The 12,480-nt window shown below is 49.3% G+C and overlaps 1 protein-coding gene across 1 annotated transcript; it reads right to left on the bottom strand.

Moving 5' to 3' along the window:
* Positions 1-4,888: 4,888 nt before the first annotated feature.
* On the bottom strand, positions 4,889-10,705 carry LOC143220470 (neuropeptide CCHamide-1 receptor-like). Its single transcript, XM_076446107.1, is given in 15 exon segments — positions 4,889-5,204; positions 5,977-6,227; positions 6,625-6,798; positions 6,997-7,130; positions 7,596-7,722; positions 7,724-7,789; positions 8,240-8,265; positions 8,268-8,307; positions 8,309-8,349; positions 8,352-8,387; positions 8,390-8,432; positions 8,472-8,737; positions 9,095-9,104; positions 10,183-10,289; positions 10,417-10,705. Coding segments are annotated over 15 exon segments (1,926 nt in total).
* Positions 10,706-12,480: the final 1,775 nt, after the last annotated feature.

Here is a 12,480-nt window from a genome sequence, read left to right as displayed (position 1 = left end):
CAGGTACATGTCGATTAATCGTTTCAATAAAGTAATTCAGATGTAATAAAACAGACCAACAAAGAAGTGCAAATTCAGCAAAATTTTGTCTTTGGAAATTTTATTTCAATCTCGTATCCCATTTACCACGATATTTAGTACTAATTGATAAATTTCCTTCGCTATTTATCAATCGCTCATTGAATACGAACGTTTTGTAGCGTTAACAAATTTGCCACTCGATGATACTAATAGCACTGTTCAACCAAAATTGTAATCTGCAATACCCATTGGTAGGATCACTTATCGATATTACAGAAAATTTATCGCACAGTGTAATTCTATTTAAAAAGTAATAAAGAATACGCAATTTTCTGAGCAAATAGTTTATTTCGCATCTATATAAATGCTCGTAAGCAACCGTCAGTTTTACACGCAATAATTATTTTCTTCGACTAACACGGAAGAAAATCTTTTCACACCTGCTTCGAGTTTACCACGGTCCCTAACCTAGCCGTGTATCTTCTGTGTTATCGATTCGGAACTTACATCTAGTTACCATCAGTCAGTAAATGCTAGTTTTACCTATCAACGACACGAACGTTTTACCTTGCTTCGAAAAGAGGGGAAAAAATACGAATATCGTTTCGAACGTCGGTCAAAAATTTTTTAACGAAGAATATATGTTTCAGGTTTGGATACAAGGTCAATGAAAGATGACGCGGCTGGAAGGGCTGATTTGCAAGTCAACATCCGAGAGATCCGGAATGATACCGAAGCTTCCGGTTTCCTCGACGCCCGGTTTCCTAAAGAACAGCTCCCTCAACAACGTACCCTCGCAGGATGGTTTCTCCAGGTCGTACTTGCTCTTGATACGTAGATTCTGCTGTCGACACGAGATGGAGTCCTTGTCCAATTCCTCTTGGACGCTCCTATTAAAATGCAATTTACAATGAAAAGCCAAAACAACCCCGAGAAACGAAGCAGGTCAGAGACTCGTTTTATTTGCAGCAAACAAACTCGCAATTTGTCGCATAAAGTCGCCGTATAGCTTTATTTTCCCTTACTATAACCCCGTAAATGAATTTCCCTCGCAGGAATCTCCCTCGCAATACCCTCTTTCTTTAAACGGAGGAATTCAACTCTGCCTCCCTCCAGCCCGTTTACCCCGAAGTATTAAATCCGGTCTGCTACGACCTTTAATCGGTTAATAAACTGTTCTTACTCCGTTGTCTCGGACTCGTCGGTTTGACAAGCTTGATGAGCCCGTCTCGCGACGTCTTTATTACGTTCCAATCTTTCTGCAGCCAGCAAATCCTTCGTCCTTTGAAATTTGCCCTGAAGGGCGTCGCTTTCCGACTGCTTCTCCACGAGGGCGTTCTGCAATCGGCATTTCTCCCTCACCAAGTCTTTCACCGTCTCCGTCAGCTCGAAGAATTGTTTCTCCTGAGCGGCGACCTGTCGCGTCAACAACTCCAGCACATGTGAAATCCGAGTCTTCAAGTCCTTCGCCTCGATCCGCGTTTGGTCCAGCTAAGGGCGAAACGCGATATGACTTCCGGCTAACTTTTTCCATTGAATTTTAACGCCGGTTCCTGTCTAAGCATCGAATTTAAAGAGCGTGGGGCAAGTTTCTGCCCAAGGCGTCAACGATCTGGAACCTAAGTACACCGTTGGCTCGATAACACAGAGTTTTAAGCGATACGAGATCCTTTCCCGAAAGGAAAGACGTATAGAACACGTCGACACGTCTTAGCTTCGTAAAAGCAAAGAGGTTAACTTTGATTTAGAGTCGACCAACCTAATCTAGCGACGTCTAGATTCGCGATCACTCGATCCACGTCTAACCACTATTTTTACCATCCGACGATACATATTACCGTCATGAGTGAAGCTTATTCTCCTCATCGCCGTTTATCACAATCGACGCCTTCTTTTCCCGCTTTAGCCTTCCTATCTCGATGGATTTTGCTTTAAATCGCCGCGCTCTTTTATCGCGTTGTGAGAAAGGTGCGGGGAACAGAAAGTGGAAGGGCAGAGATGCGGAGGAAATCGCTGGAATAACTTGAAAGCAAAGCGTTACTTGGAATTCTAATTGCTTCTTCTCGGTTTCACGACGGTCCAGTGATTTCTCGTACTGATTTCTCATCGCCTGCTTTTCGGATTCGCTGACGGTCAGCTCAGCCTTGGTGTCACGCAGCTCCTTGGTGCATCTGCGCGACAAAAACCGTTCTCGGTCGTCTGTTCTCGCGAGATTGCAAACAGTCCGTGCGGCAATGGGAATTATTACGCGTTTACGCCAAAGGAAAACTCGGCTATGGTCGATTTACTTTTGCCGCGAGAAACCGGAGGACTGGTTGGCCGGATTTTTTGCCCTGTTCCCGACAAAGTTACGGGGTCGCGTGTAAAATTCCAGGCGAAACGTTCGTTTAATTCGCCCGCGTTAATTGCGTAATTCCCGATCGGTAATTTATTATCGCAGACGGAGCGAGAGTCGTGTAGCGTAGTCGCCATTATCTTAATTGAGATCGAGGTTCGTACGGCAATATGCAGATCGTGGGGGAAAAATCTGGACCAATGGCTGTTAGCTTACTGTCGGAATAACGCGATCGTTCCCAAGGGTTATCTCGACTCGTCCACACGCTGCACGCGAATTCCACGCTCGAAACTTTTAATAGGCATAGCTGGCTCTAATCAGTTTCTCCGATAAATCTCTCTGCACTGGTCAAACGGTATTACCAGCTTTTCGAAGCGGCCGTGCGAACGCTTTAATTTATTCGAGATATACGCGATAAACGCGCGTTCATCCCGATGGTCGACGACGAAATGCGACGAAATGGGAAGAAATGGACGCGACGGGGTGGAAGAAATAGAAAACGGGGTGACAAAGTAGCCGAACGATGCCGTAATGGAGATTCATTATCGTTCGACATTTTCACCACCTTCGTCTCGGATTATGCCGTGGCTTAACGGAAATTGAGATGTACCAGCGTGTCGCTGGTTCAACGCGAGCCGATGGCGGCAGGGTGTCTGAAAACGCGGCTTCTTCCGGTATTAATTACGGATGCACGGTGAGGCAGAATGAACGGGGTGGGAATTTACTTAATTAACTGCTTAACCAGCAAAGCTATCCTTCTCCTGTCAGCGGGACAGAGGTCTTGAATGTGAGGGAACGAGGACGCTTTCTCGTCTGCGGCGTCTCCTCTGCATTTCCAGCAGCTTTCCTGCTCGGCTTTCACCTCCTCGCTCTCTGTCGAGATCGTTTGTCTGCTCGAGGATTAAACCGTTACGACGTTTCCGTTTATCAAAAGTAAAACGAACGTTCGATCGCGTATCTCCCTGCCGAGGACTTTCTCTCTCTCTCTCTCTTTCTCTCTCTCTCTCTCTCTGCCTCGGACGAAACTCGAAACGCTCGAAACGGGAATACGCGCGAAGGAAACGGGCGCCGCGAGCCTCGTAGAATTTCATTTTCCCGCGGGACGGTTCGTATTAGCATACGTCGCAGGACGATACGCCGGATGGGGGGGGGGGGGGCGGCGGAGGGCGCGGAACGAGAAATAAAACGGATGATCGTGGAGTCAACCGTGCGCGAAACGAGATATTTTCATTGATTCGGGGAATGGCGAATGCGCGGCGTTTCGTCGATTTGATTCCGCGTTTAACGCGGCCGATGAAGCGTTGCGGAATTTAACTGGAACCATCGAATGATCCATCGTTGGAGCAGCGCCGGGAATAACCCGATCACGGGACGGTGGTAACGTAATAACGAGTATCGCGCTGGAACCGGACATTAACCTCGTTACGTATAAGCGGAAGTTGGGAATTAGTTGGATTCGAGTACGGACCTTCGTCGTCGCGATGCATGTACTCGTTCTCTTGACACATTCGCAGGGTTCGTTGATGCAGCTCGGCCAGTCTGCGGGCAACGAGATTCGCGGATAAAATCGATTCCTCCGAGCCTCTGTCTCGCGGAAACAGAAGAACGCGATGGAAAATGGCGGAACGGGGAGCGAGAAGGAGAAAAGCGAAGGTTGGTACCTCTTGCTCCATCTAATATAGGAATTCATAAGTGTGCCGTCGTCGTAGTCGTTTGAATACATGTCTAGCAGACATTTCTCTTTGGTCCCTGGACGATCGTAGAACCGGAAAGTGATTACGATGTAGAAGGTCAGAAGTCGCGGCGACTTTCGAGCTGGATTCTTGCCTCGAGCGCTCAGAGCGTGCGGAGCGTCCGCGAGAGTCCCTGAGGGAACGATTCGCCGCTGTCCAGAGACCGCTCGATGCTCGATGCCCCGTGATGTCTTGAAGTTGGATTTATATCGCGTTTTAAAACAAGCTTTGTCCAGCTGCCGCGATAAAGTCCAGCATTTCCCAATAACGCTAGAAAATGGCGCGAGACGGTACGCGGGGGTTTGCAAATCGAATTAGAGGATCGATCGCGCCTCGTTCCCTTTCATTTCGCTCCGCGACCTTCTATTTCTCTCTATCGGAGAGAAAAATGTCGGAGGAAAGAATGGAGGAGATTAAGGAGAAGCGTAGAAGACCGTGGAGATTATACGTCTGTATTTTATTCAGAAAATCCAGTGCGCTCTAAATGTACATCAGTCGCAGTCTTTGTGCCCGCGAACCATGGCGCAATTCAGAGATTGCTCGTCTGCCTACCGCTAGTTTCCACGACGTTTCCACAACGTTGGTGCATTCGAGATTAAACAACGACAATTGGACGAAGATTCGCGAAAGACGGGAGAGACGGACGATGGTTACTTGCCTCTGCGAGAACCGACTCGGAGACGAAACCTGACGCTTAACTTAAAATATCTCTGGTCCACCGACGCGATTGGTCTCCGTTTAAACGATTAAAGGAAAGCCACGCGCGATCGACGTTCGCGTGGAAAGACGCTGAATGATTTCAGTCCTTGGATTTCAAGGAGCACTCGCGACTGATCGGTTGTTCGGTGGTGGAATCGCGATGGCTCCTCACGCTATCCTCCACGCCGTTCGGGCACGCGGTCAAGCTGATAGTCGTTTCCTGTTCTTTGATCGGCACGCTCGTTCTCCCGTCGTTTCCCAGCATGGACAGATGCATGACGCTCCGTTGTCCTCGCCGAGAGTCGTACCTCCTGGAGCTCATCAGCGAGAAACTTTGGCCGCGTCCCCGCGAGCTCAGGTCCGAGGAGCGCCGGTGTCGCCTGCGGATCCGCCTCGGCACGCAACAAAGCAGATACCTGCAGCAGCACAAGTTCCCGGTAGTTTAACCACTGTGGTCTACTAGTTGTCCGCGATAACGCTAGTCCCGTCTGCTTAACGTTAATAAGAAAGGAGAAACGCGCGTTGGCGGTTAACTCGCTTCGGTTTCCCCGTTAAACGATCACGTCTAATCGCCAACTTCCAGCATCTCCGGTGATAAATGCGGAATGTAACGTTGCACGAGCGTGATACCGAGACCGTTGTTACCGGGAAATACATACGCGATCGAGTCTTCGATACTCGGATACGTATAGAATACGAATACGGTGTTAAGTTCTCGAAGTGTTTGTTCGCAGACCCACGAGTTCCATTCCATCCAGGCGATAAATATTCATAGCGACCAGCGATTCGCGCTGACTTTTCGTGGGCTCAGCCGGATTGATTTTCAAAGAGAATCGCGGAATATGTTGCAAATTAATCGTTGTTACGCGCCGCGACGAAACGAGTATCCGTTGATCGATGAATTTTTATCGAGTCCGTTGGATTTGCGGAAATAGGTCGAACGAGGGGTTAGCCTGTGGCCACCAGTGGTCGATTCGATTGCCATGTTTTTCTCGGATATTTCATTTCAATCGAACGCGATAATTTGCCTGAAGTGGAGAATATTCGGTCGGGAAAATCAAAATAGATTTCGCGCGGAACACGACAGAACACGTTTGGCGACCATTCTCGCGGTGCGCGACAAAAATTCGTGTATATTTTTTGCTTTCCGCTTTGCACAAAAGGCTCGTGCTTTTCCGGCGAACACACCTGTCGAAATATTTCCTGAATGTGCTGCTCACGCAGTACAGAGCGATGGGGTTAATGCAACTGTTGGTGAACGCCAGGCAAAAGCTGAGGATCCGAAAACAATGCCAGAACGCGTTGTAATCCCTTTGCGCGGTAGGGTGGATGTAAAACCATAACATGAACACGTGCTGAGGGAAAAAGCACACGGCAAATACGATCACGAACGCCATCACCATTTTCGCCACTTTCTTCCGTGCCTTCACCTGCTTCACCTGCAACCAAACCAGCGTCCACGGTCACTACGAGCGCGCCGTTTTCTGGGAGAGAAGAAAAAACAACTAAGATAAACGTTCGCTTTACTTGTCTCGTTAAACGAGTTTCCCGCCATGACCGAGAACTTTTCTCGGACACCGATGTAACTTTGCTCCTTTGATCGAATATTTTCGCGAAAGTTTAAACGAGTCTTTGGTCGCACGTCAAACTGGAAATACCCGGCAAAGGGAGATCATCGACGATAATCAACGAGTTTCTCCGCGTACGCGCAGACGAGCCGATAATCGATCCATCGAACTCTCCGCGGAGTCGCGCAGACGTGTGTAATTTAAAAACTTTCCTCCCCGCGCTTGAACCGATTTTAACCGACTGAACGGAAAACTCTGCTGCGCTCACCTGGCACTGCATCTCGCCGGGAATGTTTCTGGTGCTGCGCATCAGGTGTCTGGCCATGAGGATGTAGAAGAAAGCGATGATGCTGAGCGGCACGGCGTAGTATATGAAGAACCGACAGACCAGGACGGTCTTTGGGTAATTCGGCCCGAATTCCGCAGGGTATGGGTAGCACGCCTTGAAACACGGTAACCAAAACGGTGAAAACCTTCTCCGAAGATCAATTAAACGAGTGTAATTTACTTAGGACAGCGAAGTGGAAGCGGAAGGACGTCGGGGTTGGCAAAGGGAGCGAGAAAAATAGATGGATCCCTGGGAGAACGGTTTGGTCGAACGACGAGGCTAATTGCCTTCGGAATAGCTGGCCGAACTCACTTGGAAGCTCACGTTGCTGTTCACTTTGAAAACCCTGATGTAAGAGAAGGAACCCGGGATGGAGCACATGATGGCCAATAGCCAAATCAACGCGGCGACGATCACCGCGAAACGCGTCGCTCGTCTTCCCGTACCTTGAACAATAAAACCGGAGTAATCAGGACGGGTTACGTCGTCGATGACGCCTTCGTTCGTCGGGACGTTTGTTTTTATAGCGTGCTGCGAGCGGAATATGCTTCCTCGCTGCGAGCTTTCTCCCCGAAAGAAAGCGGAATTCGTTTGACGTTCCGATGTAAAGATTCCTTCGGCGAAGCTATTACACGCGTTCCATCGTTCGAAGCGTATTGCGCCGCGACGCTAGGAGCGTTTCATAGGAAAGGAGGAGCGTTGCTGGAACACGGCTCGCAAAGTAAAATCGACCGGACAACGTTCATTAACTTTAATTACCCTTATGCCGTTACTTCTAACCGATAAAATCGAGTTAAAGGAACGTGTGAAAGCTTTTAGCTTCTATTTAAGTCCTCGAACATTTTAGATTCCGGCGGAGACTTCTGCTGCGGAAGTAGATGACGGGGAAAATGGGAAATCGAAGCTCGTACCGGTGGCGTGGAGCTTTCTCATCGGATCCACGATGGCGAAGAATCTGTCCGCTGAGAGGGCCGTTAAAGTGAAGACGGAGACGCCGATGGAGATGTCTTTGACGCACTCGGAGACCTTGCAGAACACCCAGGCCGAACGGCCACGAGTCCAAAATGTACACCGTGAAGGTGAACGGTACGCACGTCACGATCACCTGCATAGAAAAATTCAACGGCTAGTTTCAGAAAGGCGAAGAGAATTTTATTTCCAACAGCGATCCTTCTCAAACGAGAATTCAAACAAACCGAGGAAAATTCCGAATCGCGGCGAAGCTCGTAAGACTTTTAATTGCGCTCTTTTTTCTCGAATCCGGACAGGAGAGAGCCTCGATGGCATAACGAGAATCGTCCAGGTATAATGCACGGTAGGTCTGAGTAGTAACGATCGCGTTAAGTGCGACTCAGAAGACGAATCTTCCAGTGGCCGTCTCGGCGAAGAAAACACGAAACATTCGAGAGTGCACATCGGAAAGACGCGGTGTTCGGGAGAAAAGGGAGAAGAAACCGCGGAAAAAGTTTCGCGAAGAAGTTGCTGGTAGTTGTTCGGATCGGGGAACCGTGAATTCGGCGCGGCAAGTTCGCGTAGAATAAGAATGAACACGTGCCAAGAGATCTCCGAGCGCCAACGAGAGACATAAATATTGGGAACGTTCCACATGTTACTGTGCCGCAAGTATGGTGAGCGCGAGGACGCCGTTTCCGGTCAGTCCGATCAGAGAATCAGCAGGAAGACTATCGGCACGATGTAAGTTCCGGTCGATCGCCGTACGGCGTGTACTCCTCTTCCACGTTCATCTGCTCCTCCTCCTCCTCTTTCGGCATCATCTCGTCGATCACGCTGCTGATGCTGGTGTAACGCGTGGTCGAGGCGATACCGAGAAGTAACCCTGAGGATCGACGAGGGGGACGGGTGGTCCATGGGAACGGAGAGAAGGGAGAAACGGTGGTCGGGCCTTGAACATGATTTCGCGGTCCTCTGGCCGATCTCTGCGTGGTCCCCTGTGTTTCGAGTTGGAATCTCCTCTCTTCACATTTTGCTCGAGTTTTCCGCTGCCAACGGCGCAGGCGGTCCACAGGCGCGTCCTTATCGAGTCCCCTGGATGCTGGAATTGGAAAAGAAGGACCGTTAGCGAAAGTTGCTGGCAAATGGAGCGGAACACCGCGGTAAATGGGGAAATGATTCGCGGAGGCATGCAGCCTGGAAGGATCTCGAGGAACGCGGCGGAAATTGCACGCTGGAGACACGTGTTTTTCGTCCGGCCCTGAGTTAAGTTCCTTTTTCTCTCTCTTTCTTTCCCTTTCTTTTTGTCCTCTTGGTCCTCCCCTTTTCGGGGACAAGAGTGGAACGAGGGATAAAGAGATTGTTGGGAATAAGCAGGCGAGACGGAGATATTCTCGGTGAGAGTTTAACAAGCGGCTGGAAAGACGCTTACCATGGTCCGAGGTCTAACGAGACTTACCTACGCCTTTCTGCGCGTTACATAAAAGCGTCATCGATAAATTTACAACGCGCAAAGAGGAAAAGAGAGAGAGAGAGAGAGAGAGAGTAACGCGTCGTAGGGGTGCTACGTGACCTCGTTAGCCGGGCTCGAGGATTTTCGTCGTATTACTTTTTCTATCTTGCTTGCATCGTTCCTCGAACCGCGAACCAGTCCGCTTTTACGCCTGTAATTTCTCCGAAATCGAGGGAAACACCGTGCCGCGATGTTCCGTGCTTATGCGTTTTTCTTTCGCGTGGGCTGAGACGATTCGTATCCTTAAACGCAGTCGAGAGCGGGGGTTTGAACGGATAAGAGGACCAGCGACTCCTACGAGTTCTTCCAACGTAATAATGACTTCGCGTGCTTTAGATTTCTGCATAATTATGACGTCAGAGCGGGTATCAGCTGTAAGAGCCTCGGCTTAACTCCAGCTGTCGGTGATAATAGCGCGTCGCCATTTTGTTTTCCCGGAATTCACCGTGATTTGCGCTATGAAAGCTTCGAGACTCGAGATCGCGGAGATTTCGTAGGAATCGCGCGAATGGAAACGCGAATATGCGGCATAAAGGGAACAATAAGTGACTCGAAAAGTAGAGCGCTTCATTGTACGCGATAATTGCATGGACGGTATTACGTGCTTCTGCTCTTTGATCCCCTATTTCCGGAGCCCGATGTAACGCTGAACCTGGACCAAGCCAGGATCACCGGAGAATCAACCCCGGTAAGCCAGGGTTAAGTGATACCGCGAGTCGGGCAACTATTCCGAGATGCCGGATAAAATATTCAATTTCTCGAGTTCGCGGTTAAGCACCCTCGCGAAAAACAAAGTCCCTGGACTATCCTTTCTATGGGAAGATTTATCCTTTAACCGTCCATTGCGAGACCGATCCCTCGGTTAGCCGGTGCAAAGCATGCCCTTAATCTAATCGAAAGGGTGCCGCCGTAAATCGCGGCGAGCGTTTCCAGGCTAAAGAGCCGCGGAAAAAGGAATACACTCGAGCATTTCCGGCTAGCAGCTATAGGCAAGCCCCTTTTGTCAGCCGTATAATGGTAAAAGCATACTTCACCCTCGCCGTGCCTAGATGCGCGGAAGACAATGCAAGTCGGCGTTCGCCAGACACGTGCAATTGTTGTTCCTGTGTCGAAATTTCACCGAATTTATGCTGCCGTATCGCTGCAACACCTCCATGGAGATTTACGTCTCGCTTCGAGGAAAACAATTGATCCGACGTTTCCAACCGGCCGTCTTCCTTTCGTAACCGAAACCACTCGAAACTCGGCCCGCGGTCCGACGATGTTACCCCGATATCGCGCAGGATTAAAGTTCTCGAAATTCGAAGCAGATAGATCCGCTTCTGGAGAAGATTCGATTCCAGGATCATCGTTTAAACTCGGGAGTGTTCGGTTTAATTCGACAGCGACACGGTAAACCGGTCTAGAGCCACGGTAATCACCTGACAATTTCACGCCGTGCTTGGCTAGAGCGCTGCTGTCTTTCGAGGTTGACGCGTAATCTCCCAGGAAGATAGAGGAACCATAGAGGAACCATAGAGGAACCAAGAAGATAAAGGAAAATCCAACAGCAGCCATTGTGCGTGTGTGTATTTTCCCCGAACGCGTTTCGCGTCTCTTGACTAGGAGAAACGGTTTAATAAAGTCCCGGATCGGTGACTGTAAACCTTCTGTAAATCTTCTCGGTGCAGAGTTTCGATCGCGACAGCCCGAGACAACGGTCTTTGTTCCCTTTGACGGGGTAAGACGCCTCGTGAATCGAAGACATTTAGGACCAGAGAATCAGGCCACCGAGGGGATACGAATCGTTAATCGCCGATTCGGCAGACGCTTTGCGCAGCCCAGACGGAAATATTAGACGCGGTAATCGGATATACTAGACGAGCATATGCTTTATCCGGTAGAATAACGATCGGATTAGACAGACTGTACATGTTGTCTTGACTTAGCCACCGAAAACTTGGTTACGCGTGCAGCGCGTTCATGTTGCTCGTGCATTAATGCGGAACGGTGCAGGCTATCCGGATCTCTCGTAATTTCGGGGTACGGTACATGGCCGAGGGAATATACGGCTGCATAAAATGTAGATTCCGGCAAGTATTTCGCATAAATTTTTAATGAAACATCGGACTCGGAAGTTTGACAGCGCAACCGCGGTGAACCGCAACGGGCGGGCGGAGGATTTTTTCACCGGGATAACAGGCCACCTTTGTATCCAAGATAAATGATGGCCCTTATTCGCCGGTTAGTTATTCAACGAACCATCGAGATCGAACTCGTGCCTTTGCATAAGAAAACGGAATCGAACCGCGGAAACAGGAAGTCGCACGAGACCGTAAAGGAACCGTCTGCTTAATCGAGTTACAACGAATCGGTGCAGCTGTTGCTGAAAGTTGTTCGGTCTGCAAACACCAACGAGAATTGCCATCCGGAACAGCGAAACGCCCACTGCTCTCGCTGGTATTTAATAAAATTCCCCGTACGTTACACGCCCAGGGCGTCTCGAACGGGAATATCAAATTCGTAATTTACCGTTTAATTGCTTCTTTTCTCCTTTTCCCTTCCGCGGTATCGCTATAATGCAATCCGATGAAAAACTTCGCGGGACGTGTTATCCGCGCGATTGTACTATCATTAGCTTCGTTAAGCTTCGGCTATCGATTCGCAGCTAGTCGATCACGCGCTGTGCTACTCGCGGGCATGGAAGTTCCGCTTAATCGACACACTCGCTCTTCCGCGCGCAAAAAGTCCGGCTAATCGATCGAATCTCCCTTTTCCGGGCAACGTGTTTTCGTTTCATTTTAATTATCATCGAAATTCGATACCGAAAAATATCCGCGGATCCGCGGACTCGGGCCGAGCGCGAGTAACGCGAGACTGGTTAGCCTGAAACGTTGCAGTGTGCTAAAGGGTAGAAGGGGTAACATTTTTCTCGAATTTACGCCAGGGTATATTTCCTCGTCGATCAGAGCGAATCGATATTCATTGTTGCTCCATCGAACGTTACCCGTCGCGACCCGTAGCAGTTAATTACCGCGGAAATCTTTGCAGCGACACATTTTCTGGATATTTCGATGATTAATTGAGCGCGTCATTTAAAACGGCTCGTGTATAATGCGTGACAGGTTACACGCCGGTTACGTAATTGGTTTTGATAAAACGCGTTGAAAGTCGATTAATTGCCACCGTTGAGAATCGCGATACCGTCAGTGCGCAATGTTACACGGCCTTTCCACCAGGTAGAATCGAAACATAAACGATCGAGCACGATTCCTCCCGTTCGCTATCGAAGAAGCTCGTCGCGATACGCGCTCGTTTGCGCGAGAAACAATGAAGAGATTCGACGAAGTGGC

Source organism: Lasioglossum baleicum, unplaced genomic scaffold (assembly GCF_051020765.1).
Source record: "Lasioglossum baleicum unplaced genomic scaffold, iyLasBale1 scaffold1028, whole genome shotgun sequence".
Taxonomy (NCBI): Eukaryota; Metazoa; Arthropoda; class Insecta; order Hymenoptera; family Halictidae; genus Lasioglossum; species Lasioglossum baleicum.
The sequence above is the reverse complement of the archived record's forward strand: the minus strand, read 5'-3'. Positions and strand labels throughout refer to the sequence as shown.